Source organism: Caloenas nicobarica, chromosome 5 (genome assembly GCF_036013445.1).
Source record: "Caloenas nicobarica isolate bCalNic1 chromosome 5, bCalNic1.hap1, whole genome shotgun sequence".
NCBI lineage: Eukaryota > Metazoa > Chordata > Aves > Columbiformes > Columbidae > Caloenas > Caloenas nicobarica.
The window spans coordinates 27185999-27213753 of NC_088249.1; the positions used below are offsets into that span (position 1 = coordinate 27185999).

The following is a 27755-nucleotide window of genomic DNA, read 5'->3' on the forward strand; positions in this document are numbered from 1 at the left end:
AGATGGAAACCAACCATTTGTTGCAGGGTTGATTTGCAGCTGGATCTATGCCCTCATCGGTCGGGCTGTACGCCCATGGCAGTGCTGCTGTCCACACCTGCCACCACCTCTCAGCAACAGCGCACACTTGGATGGATTTACGCTGGTCAGAAAACCCCACCCTGGGGCCATTTCTTGGCTGTTCTAGCTCTGATTCACAGAAAAATGCAGCCTCGGGCATGGACTCCCTACCCTCCACGCTTAAATTCTGTTCAGTCTGCGGATGCTGATGTTTTCCACCGTCATTAGACAATGGGGCATTTAACAGCTCCACTTCTTAGTCTGAATGAAAGGCAGTCATCAATCTTAGCCACGTAACTGCCCATAAATCAAAGGCGTATTATGAACCGCCTAATTTCTAGCACTGCGTAATTGCACAGTCTCACACACGCTTGTAAACATGTATGTGGTAACGCGCTGGTGCTGCGAAGGCCGCCTCTCACAGGAATGACGGGAAGAAGAGCAGGGCAAACACAAGAACGATGGGTTCTGAACAAGGGTCAGGGCCGGCAGCGGAGTTCCGCCCGTCACGCACATTTTCGGGGGTTTTGCAGGGTTCCTCTCAGCGTGCCGAGCGCTTCGAGTTCCCGCACGCATGCACAGACCCACTCCCGCTTCTGCCCCGCACCCCCCCAGCCCCCAACGGCCGCCGAGAGCGCGTGGGCGGCGGAGGGGCGGGCGAGGCGCGCACCCCACGCCCGCCGCTCCCTCGCGAGAGGTGCCGCTCGCCGCCGCGCGCCCCGCCCCGCCCCCGCGCGCCGCAGCCCCGCCTCGCCGTTGGGCTCCGGGCGGGCCGGCGGGCGCGGAGCGCTGCGAGCAGCCATGATGGTGGGTGTCGGGGCGGCCGCGGGGCCGGGGCGGGGCGGGAGCGTGCGGCCGGGTCGCTAACCTGTGCGCTTTGTCTCCCCTCGCCCGTCCCGCTGCCGGCCGTGCCCCGCCGCGTCCCCCCACCGCGCCGCTCCGCCTCCGCCTCTTCGCCCCCAGCAGGAAGGCTCGGATGACGGCCCAGATTTCCTCTCGGAGGAGGACCGAGGGGTAAGTGCCGCGGGGAGGCGTTAGGGACCTCGGCGCCTGAGGGGATGAGGCGGGGAGGGCGGGGTTGGCCCCCTCCGCGGGGGTCCCCCGGCTGCTGCCCGGCCGGAGGCGCTGCGAGGGCTCCGGGAGGGCCGCGGGGTCCGGGGCGTTTGTCCGCCGGGCTCTGCTCGTGTGGAAGTAGCGCAGCCTCTCTCTGAAATTGGCGGCCGTGCGCGTGTGGTTTTTGCCCTGAATTTTTCATTGTTCTGTCACCCGAGTTTTTGGAAGGGCAGTGCTTTCGTGGGAATAGCTTGAGCGGGGGGGTTGTGTGTGTTGCTAGAGATCGGTGTTCTCTCTCCGTGTCTTTCCCGTCACTGCCCGGGAGGTGCTCCCCTCCCCCGCACACGCCCGGGCCGCGCCGTGGTCCTGAGCAGGTTGACCAGCCCTGTGGAGAGCACCGGGATCCATCTTTAACCGTGGGTGGAACGCTCCTGCCCTCTCTTCTCTCCCTAGGCCCCGGAGGTTCTCCCAGAGATAACAATGGGACGTTTACATTGCAGGCACACGCTGCATAACAAACTATTGAAAAGAAGTTCTGTTGTTGGAGCAAGATGCCATAATTGTGTTTCTCACGGAGAAAACCTTTTTCTCTGCCCTGCTGTTTTCTGGCCTTCGTTTCTCTTCTAACTGCTGCATCTTTCTTTAGCTTGCCTGCCTCACTTAGACAACAAATCTGCTAATCTAGTGTAAATTATTCAGACTGATTACCCTTATCAGTTAGGGTCTTGAGAAAGACTGACTCTGAGTAAGGTAGGAGAGCAGCTTCGGAGTTGCTTAGGTTGCCTTGGCTATTGCTGGTTTAATTAAGGTGGCTTCATCAAGTATCTTACTAAAAATACAAAATCTGAAAAAAACTGTGTTGGTATACCCTTTTATCATGCATGCCATGCTCAAATGCCAAATATAACATTAAGTACTGAGTGATTCTTAACTGTATGTACGTGGTAGGAATTCAGTGCATTTTATGTTCCAGTTTATGACCAGAAATTAAAAAAGGAATTCTAGTGCTGTATAGGCCAATTCTGGCCACTGTAGAGCTTTTGCCTTTAGTTATACACCTACTTTAGTAAGAATAGTGGATAAAAAAGGATGAAGGTGGAAATTGTCCTCCGAGTGTCTTCAGAACCAAGTCTGAACAATTTGTTAATTATGGAGTTGTATGTTATGTAGGTTGTCCCTGGTATTCAGGAACAGACATTGAAGTGCCCGGTTATGTTGTCTTTATCTGAAGGTGCAGGTAGAACATCACAAATGCAGATCTGGTCGTGTGTGAAATGTATTTGTTTGTTTGGTTATTAGTTTTCCCTCTAAGGCTACAGGTAGTCAGAGTTCACAAGGTAATTAGAAAGCCTTAAGAAATCTCTTGGCATTCTTGTTTGTGCTGTTGGACAACTTAACATCATCTCAGTTGGCCAAGTGCAGTCTTTTCAGTTGTCTTTTTTTTTTTCTTTCTTTCTTTCTTTCTTTCTTTCCCTACCTCCTCTTCGTCCAGAACTGAGGAATTAAATCAGAACAGTGTCCTTCTCCTTTCCCTGATTTTTTTCAAGTTTCTTATTTTCAGTCCGTCTGGGTTTTGTTTTGTTTTTGTTTGGGTTTTTGTTTGTTTTTTTCACTGTTTTGTAAATCTCTGGGGTTAAAACACAGGTTGTTATCTGCATGATTTTGATTGTGATACAGAAAATCTAAACAAAAGCAATACCGGCAGTCTGTTCATGAATGGATTTGCTGTGCTTTAGTCTTCAAAACTGTAACTTTTTTTTTTTTTCTTAGAAGCAGTACTAAAAATGAACAGGTTTCCTTAAAATGTTTCCCTCTTCTGATTTGTCATCTTTTTCTGTTTGCAATTAAAGAATGAGTAGTTCAAGCCTTTATTTGAAAGCATGGATCGCAACTTCTAGTTAGAGTAATTGAGCTTTTAGTTTTGAAAATCAGTACTCTTTCCTCTCTAGAATTCAGATATTGCTATGACAATTGTACTTTTAACTCTTTGGAATCACGTTGGTCAGCTACAGTTGTGTTAACTTGGGGTGATGGAAATTATGCTGGTGCCACATGGAACAATAATTCTCAAACAATTGTGTTATACCATACAGAGCCTTTTCCAGAGTATTGTAAACCAGAGCACTGAGAATCATCTTTGAGGAAGTAGCAGTGGGCGGTCTGTAGAAGAAATTTATTGTAAATGGTCTGCATAAAATGAAGTTGCTGGAACTGCTTTTCTAAATCTCACTTAGGAAGATACTATTGAGTTCACTTGGAGTAACTCAGTTCCTGTTGGGGTTTTTTGTGATCTCTCTAATGTAAACAATACATGCTTTGAAAGGTGGTATAGTGTTGCTCTATTAGTACTGTCTCATGTATTTTGTGTCTATATAAACTTTAGCTGACTTGGCTAATGCCCTTGTCTACTCATTTAGAGGAAATGAGCTGCTCTTTATAATAGAAAAGGTCTGCTTGAAGCTTAATGCTCTTATGGCACTTTGTAATCTTTTGTTGTAAAAGTATTATTTGTTTCCCTTGCTGTGTGTATTTTTCTGCCTGTAAAGAGCCTGCTGAAGAGAGGGTCTTTTTTCTCTGCTGCGTTTGAAAGAGCTTAGAGTATAGAAGTTACTGTTGTTAATAGATGACATGACCCAGGAATGTAAGGTTTGTTGTTTTCCTTGTCTCTACCAGGTTCCTTCCATTATCATTTGAAGTATAATTGATCCTTAAGCAAAAGCTTAGGTGCTAAATCCTGTCTTTTGCATTGTGTTTTCTTTTAGTACTGTAACATCACTTAGTCCTGGTTTTGGTTTCTGGTATTTTCTAGACCCTTTGAATAAAACATGGAGTTTCTTGATATAGCATAGGAAACTGTAAAGCAGCTAAATTAAGTTAGCTTTTGTTTTGCAAGTTGTTCAGCATGGGTGTAGAGCATGTATCTAAGCATAAAATTATTGTGCTATGTTGTATCTATCAGACTGGGGGCGAGGGGCAGGGAGTTGGGCAAGATACAAAGATATGGTATCCTACCTCCATTTTTTCCAAAATTTAAGGTACTTTTGTTTCACTTTTCAACCAAATCAGATTTTGTAGCTTTTTATTTTCTCATTTTCTACTACCTTCATGACTAGAAAGCCATCCATTGGTGGCGGTTTTCTTTCAGAAGTAGTGGTAAAGAGATTGCTTAAGTTATGTGATGAAGTTCGTGAATTTAATTCCTAGTAATGCAACATGAACCGATGTGTCACATGAATACATTTAAAGTCCTTCAACTTTGATTGTCTTTGGCATCTTTCATAAAGACTTCATTACCATTGCAGATGAAAATGTTCCCTTTTGGCAGTCAGATTACACAGCATAATTTAACATATGATTAAACTGTTACAAACTTAACTGAGTATACATCAAACAAGTAGTCTTTTACAGTTGTATGTCATGAGTGAAATTGTCATGTTAAGGTAGCTCTTTATTTTCTCAGCACAGATAATAATTTTGTTTCTAAAGTTGTGAATAGTGCACATGGTAAGAGTGTGCTGCGCTAGAGACTGCGTACACACTAGTGACAAACTTGAATAGCTGTTATACTGAATTTTAGAATTTTGTATTGTACCACTTTTTTTTTAAAAAAAAAAAGGAGGGGAAAAAAGCATTTTAGTGGAAATTTTTGTGACCTGTGAAAGACTACAGAAATACCATTTGGATAATCCAGATTATTTACTGAGATTGCTCTGTTTGTTAATGTGTTCTTGGAGATTGGAGAAAAACAGTACCCCAGATAGTGTAACCACTAAAAACTTTTTTACAAGCTGAAAAATTTGGTGTCATGACATAAGGCAGACATTGGTATGTCAGGTTATATTTTTCTTTCCTAAGTTAGATGTTAAGCACATTGGAAACTCAGTAGGAGCTACGAGATTTTGCCTCTGAGAAGTGATCTGCAGTGGGCTGTTGCATGATAATATGCCTTTGTGTGAGGCCGTGACCCCGTAAACCTTGGGAAAACACAACAAAAGGCGCTGCCTGAGTCATGTGTGTGAATATGTTCCTGTGCGGTGGTTTTAATGATTTCCAACTTTGCTGTAAGGAAAAGCTATTACTATTTGTGTGATAGCTATTGAACTGTTACATTTTGCTAGCCTAGCAGAATATGCTAGACTATGATTTTGGTTTAGTTTAATATGCTAATTCTAGGATATGTTAGTCTGGTTGCTGCTACATAAGGAACAGAGTTGTCTGTGCATTGAGGTTAACAAGAAAACTGGAATGGGAGCTGACTACTATGATTTAAGATAAGGATTAAGATAACTGGTGGAAAAAAGACGTGGCAGTTGATGCTTCTCTCCTAGTGCTGTTCCAGTGCCTTGTAGTGTTACCTTCAAAATCTGCTGATGTGTAACCTTTGTACTGTGTGTTGCAGATACTTAAAGCCTTTTTGTACTTGAGTACAGACTTCAAAATGCAGTCCTGAAAAATTTTATGGGGAAAAAGTCTATATCTTTGTATGGCAAAGCATTTTTCTACTGTCAAATGTGATATTTTGAGAAAAAAAATGCATTATCAAAGAAAACACTGCCTCAGTAGAAAGTTAGCCTCGTGAAACATTTTTTTTGACAGTGTGATTGCAGAAAATTTCAGAATTAGCCTTAGTACTTGTAAAAATATTCTCAGTGTCTGTTGATCATGATGATGAAATTGTCATGGGACAAATTGCTCTGGAACTACAAGGGTGCAAGGGTGAGAGGACTTGAATTTCCAGTTGAGGTCTGGATGAGGTTATAGTTTCACCAAGTACTCTTGAAGCATTTGGACCAGTTACTGCCAAATGTTGTGGTGCTCAGATAATTTGCAGTTTTTCTGTACTTGATCATTGTCTTATTTTCTTTTTGCTGTGACTTTGGAATTATTTTGTGAGTTCAGGTTTCATATCTTGTTGAAAAAAATATGCATATTCCTTACACTTTTGCCATTTCTCATGCTGATTTTGAAGAGATTGAATTCTTAGGTATTTTTTTAATTTTTTTTTTCTTTTCAGAAAAATATCTCCAAGGAGACTTAGTTCTGTGAAGTGCAGGATATTATTTTTTTTTAAGCCTTTTCAGTATATCATGGGAAATGTTAAAGGAAAGAATAGTGTAAGACAATGTGAGTAAAACAGGTCTTTAATAGCTCTTGCTTCCTTGCAAGATAGGACCACTTCTGTCCTTAACAGTACCTTTCCAACTGTCGTTACCCTTATAATTACCTTTACAAGCACATTTACTTATAGCAGGTTATTGATTCAGGGGAGAGAGAGGAATGAAAAGTGAAGAGAAAAACCTACTGAACTTGCTGCTGTCTGTAAATGTACTTTGTCTTGACCACCTTTATTGCTAGCAAGTTAACAATGTACAGAAATAAAAATAGTGCTTTAACAAGGAGTATGGTAAAGGACATTATTTGTATGGTCATGTGTGACATAAGGAGCATTACTGGAATTTCTTTTTCCGCTGGAAATAATCTTTTAATGCTGAGGTTTTTTGTAACCTGTCTTCAGTCTTCTAAGGATGTTCTGCTTTGCAGGATCAGGGTTCTTCTCAAATGAAGAATAAGGGAAATATAATTAACTTTTTTTGTAAATTTAAGCTAAATATATTTTTCTTTGTTTAGCTTAGAGCAATAAATGTAGATCTTCAGACTGATGCTGCTCTGCAAGTGGATATCTCAGATGCACTCAGTGAGAGGGACAAAGTGAAATTCACTGTCCATACAAAGGTAAAAGCCTGGGTTTGTACATTGAACATTTTCTTAATTATATAGAAAAGAAAGTTTGTTTAAACTGTTTATTGAAACAATTGTAACACAATTCAAGGAAATGAGAAAGTAGCATTATCTCATGTTTGAGACTGTGTAGCTGCAGTGCTTAAGAAAAGATGGCTAAAAAGTTAAGAGTTTAAAAACTGTTTAGAAAGAAAGTGATGTTCAGTATTTTGTACTGATATGTTGTCATGCCATTTCCATGCTTATTATTTGGCCTGTTTGCAGGTAGACTATTTACTATACCTCGATAGTCTTCAGTATAGTTTTTTTTATTAGGTTAGCCATGGTTTCAGATTCTAAAAATATAGTTCATTATGGAATTCAAAAATTATTTTTAGTTACAGCTTGTTTATGGCTTTTTTTTTCATTTGAATGTTTGGTGATCACAGAGTCACACAATAGTTGAGGCTGCATAAAATTTCTGGAGATCGTTTAGTCCCATCTCCTCCCTAATTCCCACTATTAAATCAGGGTGAACTAGAACGCATTGCTCAGGATTTGTCTGCTTGGGTTTGGGCTATCTCCAGGGACGTAGACTCCACAACCTCTTTGGGCAACCCATTCCAATTGATTACTGCACTAATTAAGACAGGGGTAACTATGGCTGTACGAACTTTGTTGGTCAAATCCTTACTTGGATGATCGGATTATTTTTACAGGGATATTTTTGTTGTTCCTTCAATGTGTTTTTGTATAGTAATGATTTCCCCCCTGCCCTGCCCCTCCAATTCTTCCTCCTTTCCCCTCCTAGAGCTCTTTACCAAATTTCAAACAAAATGAATTTTCTGTTGTTCGGCAACATGAAGAGTTTATTTGGCTTCATGATTCTTTTGTGGAGAATGAGGACTATGCTGGCTATATCGTAAGTATTAAGTTCTTTTGGTTTATGTGCACTGTTTTGTGTGGAATGCATCAAAGTACTTGTGACTGCTTTTAAACGCAATGGAAACAGCAAATGTTCATTCCTCCTAAAATCATTTCAGATTCTCTAATACTTCACTTTATGCAATTCCATAAAATGAATGGTTGAAGCAAGCTTGGAGGAAAGTTACTGTAGTTGTCATACTTTCTCGCCTTTCACTCCTAAGGAGTGGGTAGTTTAATCGGTATCCAAGTGTATTCTTAGTCCATGTTGTTAAAAGTGTGGGAGATAGGTGAACTGTATAACTTGGTGGTATTGCTTTTGCAAGCTAATGTTTAACTTAGTTACAAGTTTCATGTTACCTTTGTTTTAGCTGGAATGTCAGAGTGCAGTGGCTGAGCTCTAGTAATTAGACTTTTCCAGTTTTCATTATGAAGGTCAGAATCATTTTACCATAGATCAGTTGGAGGAGAAACAAACAAACAAAACCCCACAAAAAACCACAAACAAACAAAACCCAAAACAAAACCAAAAAAACCAAAACGCAAATACCATCTAGAACTACAGAGGACCTTAATACAAAACTTAACAACTTATGTTTTGAAGTTTATTTCAGGCCACCAGGGAATAGAAGTCCCAAAATAGTCACCTTATGATACTTCCTATTAAAAATGGGTGTTGCTGTTCATATTTTAGTTACAAATAGGAATATTTGTTGTCTTCATGTGAAAGTTAGGTATTCATTTTGTGATGGGGCTGGGGGGGGAGGTGTCTACAGATTCAGAAGGTTAATATATATTTCTAATTGCCTAATGGATACGTTATGATTGATATAATTTGCGATGTGTTATACCATTCTTGAGCTAGTCTTTTTTTGTCAGAAAAGCCATCTGAAGTGACTAGACTTTCAGTGTGGTAATTACTAGTTTCAGACAGTTGGCAGCATAGATGCCAGATTTTCCTTTTTTTGTAATGCATTAATGTAAAGGGCAAATATCAGTGAACTAAAATTTAAGCATAGTTTATCTTTGTTCTGTGTCCCTTTATTGATAGCAATTCAGGATTAGTTTGACTGCGGTGTTTTCTGTTTCAATATTAATACACCGTATTACAAGATTAACCTGGAGACTTGTTTGCTGTGTGCTTTGTTATTTCAACAGTGCTGCAAGAAAGAACCAGTACCTGCAAACAATATGGAATGTTTTTTTTGTTTGACGTTTTTGGAAGTTATAAATAGATGATGTGATAACAATTGTGGAATTCTTTTTATTTTTTTTCTTTAAACAAGAAATAATACTTACCAAATAAGCTAAATCAAAACTAATAATACAATAATTACATGAAGTTTTAATTCATTGTAATAGGAAAGCTAGGTATTATTTGGTTTCTGTTGTAATTAAACTACTGAAGCCATTAGTTAATACTTTAGTAATCTTCAAGGACACTTGGCCAAAATTGGTGTAGTAATGCAGCATGTCTAACTCATGAATGAGAGACTGTATCCATAAATGCTGTAATGAATAATGAAAGAGAGAGCCATATGAAAAAGCTGCAGGCAATCTACAGTTCCTGTACTGAATGGATGTTGTCTGACTGAAAAGATGAGCAATTAAAAAAACTTGATCCAATTCCAGATTCCACCAGCACCACCCAGGCCTGACTTTGATGCCTCAAGGGAGAAGTTGCAGAAACTTGGAGAAGGGGAAGGATCGATGACTAAAGAAGAATTCACCAAGATGAAACAAGAACTGGAGGCGTATGTAGACTTGATTACTGCTTTTTTTTAAAATTTTTTTTTTTAATATTCCTCAACTTTTGCTGCTGTTTGCTGTCCCATGTTTGTGATTTCACTGTAATGGTTCTCTGTGAGATATAGGCTTGAGAATCCAGTTGCTGCATAACCAGAGTTATCTTAGTGATCATGATCAGAGCCATTAGGAAAATTGTAGAAATAATTTCATGGAAGATCTGAAGCAGGAAAAAAAATCAGCTTGTTTTATAAGGAAGAAATTAGTTAAATCCTTTTCTTCACAGAACACCTGCAAAGGGATGAGCCAGCCTCTATCTTTTTTAGGTTTGATGTTCTACATTTTATAAGCATAATGAGACTTTTAAGGTTTATACATGTAGTGATTGAACTAGGGATTTTTGCATGTGGTTGGTACTGTAAACATAGATGACAACTTTCTGTTTCCTGAGAAACATGGAGATTACTAGAAAATACTTTTTGGACACTCTCTTCTTTTTGCACAAGGAGAATATACTTCCTGAAAATAGTATTTTTGCTTACTGTGAATTTAATATGTATTGAAATATCTGTTCTAGGCTTTTTTTTCCATATTGAGTTACACAGTGAGGTTTCTCCTTGCTTCATCCACTTCCCTTATCATGCATTCACTTCTTTGATCTTTTTCCTGTCATTGGTTTCAGTTTTCAAGTGTATATTTACGCTGCTTCTAGACTGCTTCTATCAAGAGCTCAGAATTGGCAAGAAAAGTACATAGAACACTTTAGAACTGTGGCTTTCTCTCCAAACTCCAGCTGCTGTGAGCAAATGTCTTAAAAAGTTCTGTATTAGTGTTATGTACAATACAATTTATAGCAGAGTAGATATACACTTCATATGCAGAAAACTGGAAGTTAGCAAAACACTAGATTTTAAAGAATCTGTGGTTTTCCAGCGGCCCTGATCATGATTCTCTTGTGGTCTGGTTAGGGGTTGGATAACACAGAAAACTTTGGGTTTCTTCTACTGCCACCTCCATCCTCTGCATCCTCCTTTTTTGTCTTCACTGAATGACTACTACTCTCACTGAGATCAAACATCTCCCAACACTGGCCCTGCTGGTTTGCTGGTATGTAAATCTTAACCTCCTTGCACATAGTGGAAGCAAAAGTGTTGATTATAATTTCACCATTTCACCTCAGAATGGTGAAAAGAGTCCCTTCCTCATTTCTAGACAAGTTACATCTTATTAATTGAATTTGCAAAACAAAATTAATTCTAGCCAACTTATATTGATAAGAATGTTGTCTTAATTAAATCACAAAAGAGTAATTGCTTTGAAATTGTTTTGGCTGAACCGGGCAACTACAAGATTGTCATAGTTAAATGTGATTTTTGGGTTGTACCTACCAAATACAGCACTTAATTTCACTTTTAGAACCACTATGAAGCAAGACATCCATATAAACTTCAGCCCCAAAAGGCTAGGTGCTTTAACATGGAATAAAAGACTGCTGTCTAAACAGCTAACAAAACTACATGAAGATTTAAAGTAAGGAGGGTCCAAACAGGCAAGGGGATGGAGATGGGGAGGAAGGAATTTGTATATCAGCTACGTAGCACCTAGTGACTATAGTCTGTATCGCAGTTTCTTGATTTTTGTGGAGCTGGGGAAAGGGCAATTAAATGAGGTTACACTTTCAGCAAACCAGTCTGTGTTAGCTAGCCTTAAAAATCGGAATGTATTTGTTGAGTCTTCATTAAAAGTCTCTGATATGTTAGGGCTTCAAATTTTCCCCTAGTATTAACATTGTGCAATTTTTTTCTGTATTTATCAAATATTGGAGTGATAACCTCTACTATTATCAGCTTATAATTTTGTGCCCTTACTGAGGATCTCTTAAAGCTGCTCTTTAGGCTTATCTCAAACTTAGCTGCTTCATGTAAAATTCTTGTCTTGTTTCTTGTTTTCAGTGAATATTTGGCAATATTCAAGAAGACAGTTGCAATGCATGAAGTGTTTTTGTGTCGTGTGGCAGCACATCCTATTTTGAGAAAGGATTTAAATTTCCATGTATTCTTGGAATATAATCAGGATGTGAGTATTGAAAACTGAACTGCTGGCAAGAGAAATCAAGATGTACTTTTATGGTAGGATGGAAAATTGATTAAGAGGGCTTTACCTCCTGGAGCACATTGCATCAGTTCCTTCATACCAGACATATTTGTATTGTGAAAGTTAGAAATTCATTTAGTCTGTAGGAGTTAATTTTCCTGCTACCTGGGGAACCAAATGCACCATGTGCTCTAGCTTCAGCATCAAAAATATAATGGGAGTCCAGTATGTTTTGGATTAAAAAGATCAGCTTTTGGTGGCAATTTCACATGATGTTATACTTGTCCACTCTGACTGACGTTTGTTTGTTTGTTTTGTTTTTTGTTTTTGTTTTAGTTTGGGTTTTTTTGGTGGGGAAGGATGATGCAACAAGGACAGAACACTGATTTTTAGCATTTGGAACTGCGGTTTAAATTCTGTTGCAGACTAAGCAGAGAGCAGGAAAACTAGTTTAGTAGCAGCAGGTTGTGGTGTGTGGTTGTCCAGGGTTTGGCTGGGGTAGAGTTAATTTTCACAGGAAGCTGTGAGGGGACACAGCCAGGACAGGTGACTCAAACTAGCCAAAGGGATATTCGCTACCATATGATGTCATGCTCAGTATATAAACTGAGGGCGATGGCTGAGGGAGGGAATCACTGCTTGGGGGTGGGCTGGGCATCAGTTTTCAGGTGGTGAGTGATTGCGCTGTGCATCCATCGCTTTTTATGTTCTCTTATTATTGTTGTTCATTATATTTTCCTTTGTTGCTCCATTAAGCTGTTTTTATCTCAACCCACAAGTTTTACCGTTTTTCCTCAAGTTTCTTCCCTGTCCCACTGGGGATGGGAGGAGGGGTGAGCAAGCAGCTGTGTGGTCCTAGTTGCCAGCTGGAGCCAAACCATGACAGTAGTTCTATTTTTTTTTAAAGCTTTTATGGCCTCCAGAAAATTAACTAACTTCATGAATTTGTTTTTCAGTTGAGTGTTCGTGGGAAAAATAAGAAAGAGAAACTTGAAGACTTCTTTAAAAATATGGTTAAATCAGCAGATGGTGTCATTGTTTCAGGAGTAAAGGTGATTACTGCTTAACATACCAATACTTAAAATGTATTGACATTGTTTTCTCCTTTTTTAATGAAGCAGAACTTTACATAGCTAAAAAAAAGAAATTTTTGTAGCAGTATTTTACTTAAGAATTAGAGGCAGAGCATGGGGAGAAAAATTTAAAGTCCAAATAACCCACAGTTTTCCTAAAGACATTTTTCAAAGCCCATGTTGTAGAGTATTCCATGGTATGGAGCATCTGTGCTATTTTAGAGGGTTTTTAAAAATTAATATAAACCAAATCTCTCAAATTGTAATACAGAAAATATTAACATTTACCCACATTTACCAACTTGAAAGAAATCTGTTATCAAGATGAGCATTCCAGAGCTAGTTCATTATCATCTCTGCTGAGACCACAGCATCTGTGCAACTGGGTGTCTTTCTTGCCCCCTCTCCTTTTTCTAGGTAGATGTCCTTTTATTAAGCACTGAACATTTATTGTTTTTCTGTCACCAAAGTGGTAGTTAGTAGTGAAATTATTTCCTTCACTTCAGCTTTAGTTATCTAGACGTTTAAGATGCTTGTTACAAATTCTTAATTCTAAATAAATTCTTAATAAAACTTCAGATCATGATAAAATAAGTGAAGAAGAAATCAGTGTACATAAATGGTGTTTTAGACAATAAAAATGGATTGTATTTCGTATCACAACAGCAAGATATGCAAATTTACACTGCATGTGCTCTGTACAGAGTGAGTGAAATCCTGTTTTTTTTAAATTGTTCTTGTTTTTTGTAGGATGTGGATGACTTCTTTGAACATGAAAGGACATTCCTTGTAGAATATCACAACCGTGTCAAAGATGCCTCTGCCAAATCTGATAAAATGACAAGATCACATAAAAGTGAGTTATTTTACCAGAGCGAAAATAGTTCTAGTTAATATGTACAGAAGTGGTTCATGAGGAGCAGTAGTTTTTACTTTTGCATGTGAAAAATGAATTAATTTATCCAAGTGTGGTCTTTGGATAGGCTAAAGAAGTTTACTGTGACTTTCAAAGTTTAGCCTTTGCTGTAATAGACTAGATGGAGTACAAACAGCCTGATGTGACACTGAAGATATATTGATTCTTCACGCTTTCCCTTTGAAGAGAAACACACTTTATGTAATAATTTTTTTTTTGAAGTTTGATTCTTAGTCTTTAAGGTGTAAAGGTGGGTAATATAGCAGTATATGTGATGAAGCATATATGTATATAGCAGTATATGTGATGAAGTTGCTCTTGATTGGGTGAGCTCACGTTCATCAGAGTGTAATTTCTTGGCACACTAGGTATTGCATTAGCTTGCTGAGCAGCAAACTTCTGTTTGGGCCATTAGTTCTAGATCAAGAAGTCAGCTTTCCATTTTTCAGCCTTTTAGAATGGAGACTGGAATGTGTACGTTCAGTAGCTTGGTTTGCAGGACCCCTTTTCTTACTGAGGAAAGATTTTCCACTTAGCTATTGATTTTTCTTTCTGAGCTGAGTGCTATCTAATGTGATTTCTGGAAGCTCTAGATAGTCTTCTTAAGTGCTGTACACTTCTTTCAGAAAATAGAAAATCTTTGGTTTAGGACTACTGTGTTTGATTTAGGATTAGAGTGTTTTGAGAAGCTCAGAAAAAAGTTGACCTTTATTGCCTTTGATTTTAAGTTTTTGTGCCTAGATAAATCAAAACTCTGAACTACTAGATCCTATCCACTTTCTTGAAGTTTGTGTCCAACTCACAGATTCTGTCTTGGCTATCTACAGTAATACGGTTCACACAAAACCAGGTCACAAACCATTTATGAACCTCTGTTGGTAAGGACTCTGAAGTGGGTATTGAATGAGACATTAAACTAAGAATTTACTGAGCTCTTCAGATGCTTCTCCTGCCCTTGTACGAAGACCAAGTCTTTTGCAGCTTTAGTATCCATGCTAGGAGATGGGGAGAGTCAGTTATGGCTTAATGAAGTACTAAGGGACCTTGTGTCTTCATTCATTTCCCACCTGAAGTGGTTTATGGTGTTTTGTTTGTTTTCTTAAAATGAAAATTGAACTTCATTCATAGTAGTCAGGTGCCAAACTTTACATAGTGAGAGCGCCTTTCACACTGGTTGTAGAACAAAGAAAGTTGTTAGAAATGAAGCTGGAGAGGATCTGGTGAGAAGGGACTGATCAAACCTGTGACAAAGCTTCACTGGTTTTCAGACTCAAATCACCTGGGATGTTTGTTTGACAACTTCTATCAAGCTGTGAGTTGAGACAAACAGCATATTTTGAAATCCTGGCTAGAGGAGTAGAGCGATGGGAAGCCTGTTTTGGAAATGGGCAATCTGTAGTTTACAGGTAATTTGTGATCAGTAGAGGCCTGCAGGGAGTGCAAAGATACTGACTTCATATTCCCAGCAGAAAATCTATTTTTGCGTTTAAATGGGAGAAATAGAAGGGAAGGTTAATGACTTCCTAATAGCTTTCTTCACTGCGAAGAAACGAACGAACTGCACAGATTCCCTTGGGATTTATTAACTAATGAATTGGGTGGAAGGTGACCCACTCAATTTGTTAAAACAAAGTTGTGTTATTTATTAATAAAATAAAATAATTCTGCTAAATGGCATATGGACTTCAAAAATAAGCAAGTATGTTGTCTTGTTCATTGCTTGGATCTGTTAGCGTTCTCATCATCCATTGAGTTTATACTAAAAGCTCTTAAAAAAAAAAAATCTGGGCAAAGATTTTATGATTACTATGTAGCAAATACCTCATTAGTCAAATTATGCAGCCTTCTTTACAAACCCTGCTTGGATTTTCATTGCTTAAAATGCTTTAACACTAATGCTACTTCAACCAGTGACCACTTGTTGATGAGGTAAGAGTTTCCTGAAAATTAGGCATGCACTAGAAAAGTTGTTGTGCATATAGTGCTGTATTTTGGTAGTTTGGAGTTTGTATTCAATTTCCTGCTCTCAAGCACACAGACTTACTGTTTGTTATTGTTAGACGCTTTTTTTTTTTTTCAAATAGGTTTAGACTTTAGATTCAGACTTTAATTCAGACTTTAGCTGTTGAGTTTGTACATCTTCCATCAAAATAAAACCTAAAAATGTTGCACAATACATTTACTGAGCAGGTGCTAATTGTATTAAATATTTCTAGATAAATTACCATCTTCACGATTTGGTGAGAGCGCCATGTTTATTGTGCGAAGTACCCTTCATAATAAGTGACATGATTGAAATTTTATTTCTGCTTTTGTGTTAAAGCATATTCCTTTTAGAAAAACACCTACTCTCCAAGAAAGAGAGGAACTTCAAAATTTTCAGAAAGAAGAGGAATAAAACAGTAAAACAGTGCTTGTTTGTTTTTCTAGATGTGGCGGATGACTATAATAGAATTGGTTCTTCATTATATGCATTAGGGACGCAGGACTCCACAGATATATGCAAGTAAGATATTGTTAATAATTTACGGGCTTATTTGCTAAGTAGTGGTCTTAATGGTGACCTGCTGAGATTGGTAGGTCTCTTGTTATGAGAAAAAGAGAGTTTATTATAGTTTTATTACATTAAGAGATTTTCTTCTCTATTATTTCATTTCTGTAACAGGCTGCTTTAATATTTTTTGCTTTAATATTTGTCTGGAAAAAAAAATCCTGCTTTCTTCAGTTTGTAGAAGATTACACAGATGAGATGAAAAAGTCTTCATAAAATGAGAAAAAACCCCAACTCTTTCACCAGTTTTTTAAAAGTGTTTTAAATGCTTTGACATGTGCAAAGTGAACAAGTCTTGGGCTGAGTATAATGATCTTTGTGGGTGTTCCCTGTACCAACATCTTGAAAAACAGTTTTGCTGTTCTGGCAATTTTACTGTCTTTAGGAAAAGAAAGAAGTCTACAGAGATCCCTAAAACTTTGAACATAGAAGAGAGTCTTTATGTACAGATGTTTATCCTTTAATCTTTCAGTGATTTACTCAAATATGAAGTTTGGTGTATCTGAAAGTAAAACTTAGTTAACTATAATAGCTTAAAGATGTTGATGTTTGTGAATGTGTACACTTATTAGAGTTGGTGTGATGACAGGTAGGAGATGAGTATGAAAGTTAACTTATTAATGTACCCTCAATTACAGTGATATACTTCCACCAAATGTGGTGATAGCTTACGTATTGGTAACTTTAATTGCAGTGTTGAGATTTGATGTAGGCTGTTAAGGGTCAGTCAGGAACTGTATCTGTCTTCTATCAAAATATTATGATTTGACTGTAATTGAGCCTACTGGTACACTGAACCCTTGTCTGCTGGGAAGAAGATGTGCCACATGGTTGTTCGGCCTCCCTGGATTCCAAATAGGGCATGTGTCATATTTACTGTGTGAAGAAACGTACATCCAAACTTGAGTGCAGTATGCTTGATAATAGTGTAGGACTGTTAACCAGGTTGGTGGTAGCTGGAGTTTAATTCACAGAAGCGTAGAGAATCCCCAGGGATCTGTGCAATTATTCCTTAATAAAAAACATCCATCCGTTATGCTTTGTACGTTACCTTTTCTTAAGTTGTACAATTCCCAGATGTTTGAAGTGCTACAGTTTTAAACTATTATGTTATCTGAGTTCTTTGAATTACAATTCTAAGCAGTGCCTGTACAGTCTATTGCCGGACACAGATTATATCTTGAGTTCTAGAAAGTAATTAGACTGTTCAAATTAATGTTGTAATATAAGCTGTTTCCTTTGTGCAGGTTTTTTCTGAAGGTATCAGAGTTATTTGACAAAACAAGGGTATGTACTATGAAACCTTTTTAGATACATTCTTTGTGTACATCCTGGAAGTAGCAGGATATCTTGTGTCAACTAGACATTAATATGTGGGTGCTTTATGGCTGCTTATATATGAAGCATTTAAGCAATGTCTAGTAGGGATGAAAAAGCGTAAGGTTTCAGTCATCTCTTTTTTTAAAATGATTTCTACCTAGGAGTCTTCAGTCTACTAAGCATTGTAGGCATTTCTGTGTAATACACTAGTAAAGCTACTGTTCCTCTAAGATGCTTACAGGCCTTCCACACTTGTAATTGAGTATCACAGAACTTGTTAGGGAATAAAGAAATGAAGAAATGTAATCCTTAATTCAAAAAATGGCACTCATGCTGCTTTTTTCTGGAGCCAAGATCTGTTTCTGCAATTATTTGACTCAGAAATATTGTTACCAATGCTCCTAACTAGATTTTAAAATATATTGTCTCTTTTGACTTATTTGTTTTGGCTTGATAGAGCAGATATGTGCTATGTAACAGGAAAACTTTTGAATGAAAAATGTATTTCCTAAACGCAGACAGTCATATCTGCATAAAATACATACTTTAAAGAAAATGAAGTTAATGGAATTACTTGCTTTGACCTAAAATGTTTCCTTATCAATTTTTTTTTATTAAGATTCTAAATTCACAGAAATATCTGTTTCAGATACAAGCCAATAAGTTTTTTGGTCTTTTGGACCATTTAATACATGCAGTTACACAACTCGTCTGCAAAGGTGCCTTAATTTGTTTTCCTTTGATCTCAAAACCAACACAAAACTTCTTGCACAACTCTTTATGCTAGATAAGTTTTTGTTTGTCTGCTGTTTTTCTAGTATGCGATACATATAATAGAAATTGGGAAGAAAGCGTTGTTTAAAATAGCAGGTTGTTTGCACAGTATGTTATTGCTTACATTCTAATACAAAGTTCTACACTGTTTCTCATGATGCATCTTTAAGTGTTCTGTCACAAATGCATGATCTTAGTTTTTGAAAAAGACAATTTGTCTTATACTGTTGTATATTTTATGTTGTATTTACATCATACAAGTGAATACCCAAAGTCTGGATGTTTTTAAATTGATGCTTTTACTTGCTGTTTTTCCAGAAAATAGAAGCCCGGGTATCTGCTGATGAAGATCTTAAACTTTCTGATCTTCTGAAATATTACCTGAGGGAATCACAAGCTGCTAAGGTGAATTGATGGGTTTTTGTTCAGTGAAATAGTTTTGCATTTGTTTGTTTTGTTTTTTAAAGGGTATAGAATGATCTGGAGAAATACACATTAGGTTAAAATGCTGCCACCTCTAGCCTGCAATTCCTCCCTCAACTGTAAACGTGGATCTCAGTTGTATGTAAGGGGTAACAATGCAGTTGCTGATTGTGGGACTGACTGGAACTGTGTGATCCACTTATCAAGGCCAAATTGTGCAGTATAATTAAAAATGGTGGAAGAGTCGTTGGTGAATTGTTCATGTGTTTGCAATGTGTCTGCTGCTTGTAGACTGCAAGCAATTCTACTTTTTTAAAATTAAAATTGGATATTCCAAATTATCTGCAACTGCTGATACAAAAACACGAGCCAAATTCGATATTCTATACGTATAAAAAATGTCATTCTTAGTATTTTTCTTGTAAGATGATTAAGTAACATGACAGAACGAGGAAGCATTTGACAGAAAATGTCTGTAGTTAGAAGATCACAGCAAGAAATGTTGCACAAAAAATGCTACTGCTGTTTCTTGGGCCCTGTGAGTATTTCAAATACATAATCTAAATATAGTTTGTTTCTAATCTAAGAAGCTGTGAAATTTCCCATGGTTGCTCCTTCTTAGGCTTTTTAGAGTATCATCTAAGCCATCTGTTGCTAGCCTCTGTCAGACAAGATGCAGACCAAACAATATTAAATTGCATGTCTGATCCAGTACGGACATTTCTGTGACTTGCAGGATGAAGTGAATGCATATAATTTAATAAGAACTGAAATACAGCAAGAAAGACTAAAATTAATCTGATTTTTTAATTACTTGGTAAATACTAAAATCCTTGGGTAGATTCTTGTGAAGTCTATACATCTTTTATGCTTTTTTTAATAGGATCTCCTATATAGAAGATCTAGGTCACTAGTGGATTATGAAAATGCTAATAAGGCGTTGGATAAAGCAAGAGCAAAAAATAAAGATGTGCTGCAAGCTGAAACTACTCAGCAAATATGCTGTCAGAAATTTGAGAAAATTTCTGAATCAGCAAAACAAGGTATTTGGATGGTCTTTGATTCTACGTAACTATAATTGAAAATTAACAGATTTTAGGATATTATTAATGAGAATAGTTTTTTTGTTCTGTTTCCTAAGCAGAACTACTATGTTTTAATCAGTATTTACTTATTTTAGAAAGTTAAAGTGATATTTTCCTTTGACTCCTCAAAGCTCCATTAGGCAGAGCAAAGTCTAGGTGCAAATTATTTGTTAACTGCTTGTTTTATATGCATAGGATACAAAATGATAATTGCTAGCAGTAACGGCAAACCTAATCTTTTAAAGTATTGTTGAAATTCTGCTTTTGGTTTTATGCGTTCTTCTGTGAAGGCAGCAGTCTGTTGCAGAGATGATATTACATTAGAAAAGAGATCACGAAATGAGATTTCATTGAAGTTGCAGAGTTACCGATAGCTGTAGAGAAAAGAAACCTTATTTACATATCGCCTTTTTCCTGGAAAGTTACTTGCTTCTTTTAGGCTAAGATTGTTGTGAGTTAGTAGTCATCTGTCTCATTGTGTGGGGCAGATTTGTTCAAGGTTTAAATATCATGCTCTTCTTTTTTTTAATCATTTAAGTGTTGTTTGATCCTGTAAATCTGGCTAATGATTCCTATAAATGAGACAGTGGAGAATGAGTGATCCTATTAGCCACAAAGGTGTACGCATGAAGTGTACTTGCTTCCTCTGTTCTTTGTGCTAGCTTTAGCTTAGTATCTTCCCTAAAGACTTTCACATATCAGCCTTGAAAGAACAGTGCACATGGAATAAGAGAACTAAATGTTTAAAAGCATCCACATTGCAGTCTTTTCTCCAAAGAGCTTTGTGTCCACAAAAGGTTAGCTAGAGATGAGGAACTGCAGTGTTGGTTTGCACTCATCCAACGGTGCAGCGGTATCTTTGAGCCCAGAATGTGCTGAGATTAAACTTGAGTTTTTCCTTGTTGCTTTCTCTTACCCTTTACCTCTGCCATCCTGAAGGAGAATCTGTTAACAGTTGAGGGCACTAGCAATAATGAATCCAATGTTAATGAATCCATTTTTATTTTCTATAGAACTGATAGACTTTAAGACAAGAAGAGTTGCAGCATTCAGAAAAAATCTGGTGGAACTAGCAGAACTGGAATTAAAGCATGCTAAGGTAATTGTGATCCTTTTTGGCCTGTATTTCAACTGATTTTAAATATTACATGCTTGAATAACCCCAGTGGCTACATTTGTTATGTGATATGCACTTCACATTCAGAAAGGGGAATATGAAGGTAAGCATCATCCAGAAAGGTAAACTTTCTTGAATAATAAAGAGGGGGGGGGGGGGGGGAAGTACAGATGAAGTATCTCTCAGAGACTGGTATGCTTGATGTGCCTTTGGAAAACTCATCTTCTTGAAGAAAATTTTGGCTTCAGTTTTATGTTTCTCTAGCTGTTTAATATTTATAGCTGCAGAGTTTGAATACCTACCTATTTTTAAAAACTAATCTCTCCATTTTACTGTGATATTGGAAGTGGTTTCTCCTGTTAACCAGATGTTGGGGACTTGATGTATAGGATAGGCTGACTATTAAGCATGAAATCACACAGGGCTGTCTGAAGTCAGAGATCAGTGTTACTCTGAGTATGATTTATGAACCTGTTTGCCTTTAAACTATAAAGTGCTAACAAAAGAGGAATGTTGCAGATAGCCTTTTCAGTAAAAAACACTTTTGCAGGAAAAAAAATGAGGGCCTGTACTGTCCTTAAATTTCACAATGTATTTGATTCTTTTAATCCATATGAAAGTAATATTTTTGGTTAAATCAGGTTAGCTGTTCTGATTCCATGGATGAGTACAACAGTCTTTTATTTTAACAGTGCTATAACAGGAGGCGGCTTTCTTTTAAGTCAACTCTTCAGCATTTCTCATTTTCATCACAAATCTGAAAGTGCGTTGACTACCAAGCTTTGAATTAACTCAGAATGTGTCTTGAAAGGACGAGTTAAGAGGTGTATAGTGTTGCTGAGTTAACTTGCTGCTTTACACTCTTTTCAGTAATGTTGACAGTGTCATTCTTCATTCTGCCAAAACCATTGTTTGTAAAACTAATGCAGGGTAAAAAGGGTTGTTTTGGGGAGGTGGTTTGTTTTGTGTTTGGTTGTTTGTTCGTGTGGGGCTTTTTTTGTTTGGGTTTTTTGGTTGTTTTTTTTTTTTTTTAATCTTTGTTGGTGTAAATTCACATTGATGGGATATTTAGCTGGTAAAGTAATCAGTAAGGTCTGGAATACTTGGCTCCTTTTTCAGATGAACAGTGCTTACTTTAACGTGCTATATCAGAAATTCAGCTACATTTTCCCTAAAGTCTTAAAGCTTCTCATAAAACTGTGCACTATTCAGCCTTCCTACTTCTCTGTGTGTAACAGCTGTCTGTATCCAGCCCTGAGTCTTCCAGAAATCCCCATATTTGGTCATGAATGTACTGGTTATGGGTTTTAGTGAAATTAATAGCCCTAACAGTCGTGCTTGCAACAGCTTTTATTCATTTGCCATCTCGTGCTTTAATAAGGGAATGAATCCACAGTGCTTCTGTCCTGCTTCAGTCATTGACTCTTCATCATCTCTTGTAACTCACCCTTGCTGAAGTCCCCACATGCTTTGGAGTGGAATGTTTTAAAAAAGTCTCTATCTTCTAAGGTATCCTTGAAGAATCGCTTGTATTAACTCTCTGTGCAAGTCAAAATCTTGTAGTAATTTTCTCTTGAATTTTGACAGCTAATAACTGCAGAAGGCAGGCAGAAAATATTTCTGTAGCTTTCAGCTTACTTGATATGTGCTTCTTGGTGTCTTCAGTTTACCTGGAAGAGCTTGAATTTTTTTCGCTGTTCATTTGTCACCACAGCTTGTGTTTAAGACATAGTTCTTCAGATAGTCTGTCTCAGTCTGCGACTTACCTTGTCTTAGTAAATTTACCAACAAGGAGTATATAAGGGTGTAACAGAAGCTTTGAACTGTAGTCCTGTTTCTGAAGGTGAACTTTTTTTTTTTGCTGACCCTTTTCACCTACTTTATCATGGAGCACTCTAAGATTCACTAGACAGTTTTGAATATTTAAAGCTTTCCAATATAAAAGGTCATTTTGACTAACAGTGACAGTTCTTAAAATGTTAACAGATGTTGTGACTTGTTGAATGAAAGGATATTTTGTTTCTCACTAGATCTAACAGTTCTGTTTTTTTCAAAGCTTGTGTTTCGTATTTATTCAAAAGTAGCTATTGCAGATGGATCAGTTCACTGTGCTTTTATTTCTGCAGATTCTGAGTTGGATTATTGCAGAATTTACAAGTGCAATACATCATATTATTCGATTTTATATAATGGGAAATTTTCTTATTAATGCTATAACCAGCGTATTTGAGGATAGCCTTACGGATAGATTTTCATTTATCTGTACAGAGGACTGAAGGATGAAAATTGTTTGGTGGAGACTTTCTGAGTTCCATAAAAGGAAGAAAGATGATGTGAAAAGACTTGGGGTTTTTCTTGAGATAGCATTGTCCCCTGATGTGTGAAGAGCAATGTTAGGGGAATATGAAGGTTTCTCCTTGTCTCAGAGAGAATGTTTTTATAGTTGTTGCAATGCAAATAATGAACAATGTTCCCATTTCAGAGAGGCGTAAGTAGCCCTGGGGTTGGCTGGGCTAAGGTGGGTTGTTTGTAGACACCCAATTCCTCTTGCAGAAGAGCCAAAAGAGGGCTTGTAGAAGCAAAAAAAGAGCTCCTTTTTCATGTAGGCAATAAATTAATGAAGTCTGATCAAAAGCCCCCTGCTTTAAGGTTCTGGACAAAATGCTTTGCCTAGTGCTGCAGCAGTCCTTGTCTTTGTGCTTTTGCAGCTACTGGAGGTGGGTGAAGTTTTAGCAGCCTAAAGTTTTAGCAGACTGGGAATTGCTTGGCTTGTCAATGGCATGGGGAGCACAGCATTCCCAAACTTTGCAACATGACCTGTTATTCAGGTCTAAGTGCACTTTCCAGCAAAAATAGCTAACCTGGGGTGAGGGGGCTGGGAGCAACAGATTCTGCTGCAGCAGGTTTTTGCTACGAGTCTTTTATTGTTGTTATGTTTGGTGGTTTGGTTTGGTTGTGTGGGTTTTTTTTGTTTTTTGGTTGTGGTGTTTTGTTTTTTTTTTTTTTCCCTGCAAATGAGGGGTCATGCAGATGCATTTGTCTCTGAATAAGTCTAACCATGTGGCTTCTGGAGTTGCCTGGCACAGAAAGAAAGGAGGTGAAATCTTGATGCAGCAATGGGTACTGGAACTCAGCAGAGAGGCTGTCTTTGTCTTTGGGAGGAATTCAGCCACAGTGAAGGCGGCTGCATGACTGCTCTGCGCAGAAAGAAAAACACAAATTCCAAAACACAGAGATCGTTGCACTGAAGAAGTCAGAATGACCGCAGTGTGGAGAGCAGGTTCTGAGAACCAGCTCCCATTTCCTTAGCTACATCTGGCTGTGTGGCTCTTGAAGACTGAGGGGTGATACGGAAATAAAGCTTTCAGTAAATCAGGGATGCTGTTTGTACAAATATTAAGTGCACCCTCTCTGCCTGGTTATGTTTATACTACTTCCTTATAAAATACTTGTTTTAATCTGCTAATATTCTCTCACCCTTTCCTGGTTGCAGTTCAAGACTTTTGAAAAAGCTAAAAATCAGACTGTGGGTTGAGATTGCTTTAAGTTGATGCAAGTGCAGACTATTGCCAGGAAGGATGATGAAGCATGACTCTGTTCCTTTTCCCTATATTGGCACTATTATGTGTGCAGCTGCGTAGGAAGATGGAGCTAAAAGTTGCTCTAGGTTTTTCTAAGCTTTACTTTGTCTTGTTTTCGCCATATCCCTTGTCAAAACGCAGTTTTGGCTGGAAGGGTCTGGGAATAGAAGAGAGCTGACTTCAGAGCAGCAGCACATACCCTAGATTTACTTAAAACAGCTGCCAAACTGCAGCTTTAGATTCTGCTTGTCTCTGACTTACACTAAACAGATTGATGTTTCTTTTTCTATGGCTGTTCCACCTGAATATCTCAAGGTAGTGTTTAGCTTCTCTTTTGCTAGCTAGTCATGTTTATTCATTACTTCATACAGGTGTAGCTAATATAAGACCTGATTGTTTGGACGTGTAGTGCAAAAGCTGCATTTAAACCTATTCAGTATTTGGAACAGTTGGATTTTGAGGCGTTCCCATGTTGGAATTCATGTTCAAGAAGGGAGGTATGATAGTTGGTGAAGCTGCTAAGGTTATAATAATATATTTAAAGCACTTATAGCCTTGGCTATACTTTGACTCTTTTGACATATGAAATGTAAAATAACCACTTCCTTCAAATAGAAAATAAAAATAAAAATCTAAACATCTCTTTCCACAAATATTCATATATACGCTCTTACCTTTGTTTTTTTGTGGAAAATGAATTTGTTGCGTTACTAGCAACAGATGTCTGTTTGGAACTGACAGAAGAAGAGAGTAAGCAAAATCCAGTGCTAAGGGATTTGATTAAATGCTTTGTCAGCAATTCTTTCTTTCCTGAAGAGGATGTTTACGTCACAGTGGTTCTGCCAGTAACTGTAATATCTAGAATTTAGGAGTCTGAGTTTGCAAGAAACACTTTCCTGAGCCTGAATGTATAGGACTTTCTCAAGATATGCTGATATAATTCAAGTGTGTCAGATGTTGCAGCCAGAAAGAGTAATGGCTCATGGCCTCTATTGTCCTTGATTTATTATAATTTTAAAAAGGTTGTTCTTGTGAACTTTGTAAATTTGATCTAATGAAAAAAAAATGATGTGCCTATTTGGAAAATGTCAGTAGACTGGCTGGCTGAGTCTGGAAATGGCTGATGTGTAAAGGACATCTTGGCACCCTCTTTTCTTTAGAGTGCTATGCAGTCGCCTGTGAATTGCAAATACACTTCATGCTGCTGATGGGTTGTAAAGAGGTGGCCAAAAGATGACAGTCACACTTTTGTTGTAGGTAACGTGTGCAGTCCACAATTATATTTTACTTCAGAGTGAAGGATTCCATTTGAAGACTGACGGCTTCAGACTGAAGTGTTCCTTTTCATTCATTACAGCTAATAATCAGCTGTTCAGTAACAGACCTTAGATTTAGGAATCTTGTACACTGCAAAGATGGGCCACCAAGTCCCCATGCATCTCATGTATATTGAACTTGTTCGTATTGCAGAATTACAAGCCTTTTAAATAGCTTGTGACTGTCCTCTGCCATTATAGGCATAAAAGGACAAAAAGCTGTTGAAGCTGTAACTGAGATCACTGGAGAAGACTGAAAAGCATTCAGTAGACACAACTGGGAGTCTTCTACTTTGAAGCCTTCAATTTAGTTAATTGCTTAATCTGGATTTTAAGACCCTTAATGGGGGATAGAATTATGATTTCTTACCTTTTTGGGTTGAGGGATGAGTATCCTTCTGCTTCTCTGCCACAGGTCACTTGGAATGCTTTCAACTGAAAATGTAAGAACTACAAATTATTTAGTACTTGTGTGGGTTGTTTATCGAGGACATACAAATCATGGCTACTGACACTATTTAATTACGTGCTCTTGTTTGTGTGAAGTTTTCTTTACAGGTTTATTTTTGGATCAAAAAAATGTTTAGAAGGGTAACTGGGCCTTCAGACTGTTTTTGTTTTGATCTTGCATTTTATCTGAACCTGATAGGAATTAATGGTGTCAACAACCTAAGATTGATTCTTGCACAGAGATTTCAGATTTGGGAACAAATCTAGTACAACTATTTCATAGTGAATAGCCAGTAGCTGAAGTGATCTACACATAAATGAATGCACAAACCAACGTGAATACTAGGTGGTGTGTGTCGTCTTTTTTTTTTTTTTCTGGAAAGTAAATCCTGGCTTACTTGTCAGTCACATTTGCTTAATTCACAAGGGTGTTTTGTAAGTGTCAGTTCTGTAAATGAATTCAGAAATCTGAAAGTCAACCCATATGTTTTTACAGTAGAGTCAGAATGCTTTAAGTAAGATTAAAAACTGACCCACAGGTGTTTAAAAAGAAGGGCAGAAGTTGGCCTTAGAGATGAAGCTTAGTTAATGTTCAGATAATTGCTTCTGCAGTTCCGGCTGCAGAAGCGCTGCAAACTCAGCGTTGATGGCTAAATCGTCTGGCTAAGCATGTCAGTCAGTCTGTTGTCTTTCAAACAATCCCTGGCCTTGAACAGAGCCGGGAGCTGAGATGGCTGCTACAGCAAGGAGATACTGAGTGCTGTGAATTAGTTAACGCTTCTTGATGAATTTAGTATTTGTTATAATATATTAATACTTCTGCTTTGGGAGTATTTCAGTGACAGAGTAATGGTAATACTATATAAAAAATGAAAACTTTGTGACTCTGAACTTCATTGCTAAGACAGTGCTCTGCAGTGAATAGTTTTTGTGGCCAGACTAGATCTTCAGTAAGGAACTTGTGAAGCAACATGGAAAGGGTACAAAATGCTTATTTTTGAACCTCACGTTGGCTCCATTTAGTTCCATGATACAAGGCTTCTACATTTAAAGAACTCTTTAAGATAAAAGTTACTCACATAAATACTTCTACCTGTCTGTTCTCCTTGAGTGGTGTCACTGCTATTTAAAAAACATTTTTTTGCTGCAAGCACAAAAGAAAATGGGGAAATGCAGTCATGTTTTTCTTTATTTTTACAGGGTAACTTACAGCTGCTGCAGAGCTGCCTGGCAGTGTTAAACGGTGACACATAAGCTACGCTCCATCCTCCCACTACCAAGGGCTGCCCTCCTCTGGATTTTGTTTTCATGACTTTAAACAGGCATTTACAGTTACCTGTAGAAAACAGTTGACAAAGTGCACATGAGCAAGCTCTTTCTTTCAGAAGAATTAAAACAAACACCTGAAAGTAGCTCCAGACTATATGAAGCAACAGCATATTTGTTATACAGACATACTCATGTTTATTTAATCATTAAATGCTTTCATTGTTCAGAAACCAAATGCTCTGTTTTTGTGAAAATAGCCAATATAATTATGTTCATGTTACGAAT

The 27755-nt window shown here is 37.8% G+C and overlaps 1 protein-coding gene across 2 annotated transcripts; it reads left to right on the plus strand.

The window, feature by feature from the left end:
- The first annotated feature begins 802 nt into the window (after positions 1-802).
- SNX6 (sorting nexin 6) lies at positions 803-27754 on the plus strand. 2 transcript variants are annotated; one of them, XM_065635407.1, is made up of 14 exons: positions 803-867; positions 1027-1074; positions 6742-6846; positions 7643-7753; positions 9388-9509; positions 11454-11577; positions 12552-12647; positions 13419-13524; positions 16015-16090; positions 17383-17422; positions 18548-18634; positions 19536-19695; positions 20751-20836; positions 27402-27754. In XM_065635407.1, the coding sequence occupies exons 1-14, from the start codon at positions 862-864 to the stop codon at positions 27453-27455; spliced, it is 1221 nt and encodes a 406-aa protein (XP_065491479.1). In that variant the 5' UTR covers positions 803-861; the 3' UTR covers positions 27456-27754. The 2 variants fall into 2 exon arrangements, with proteins under 2 accessions (XP_065491479.1, XP_065491478.1); XM_065635406.1 differs by having other exon boundaries at positions 808-867; positions 1024-1074.
- Position 27755: the final 1 nt, after the last annotated feature.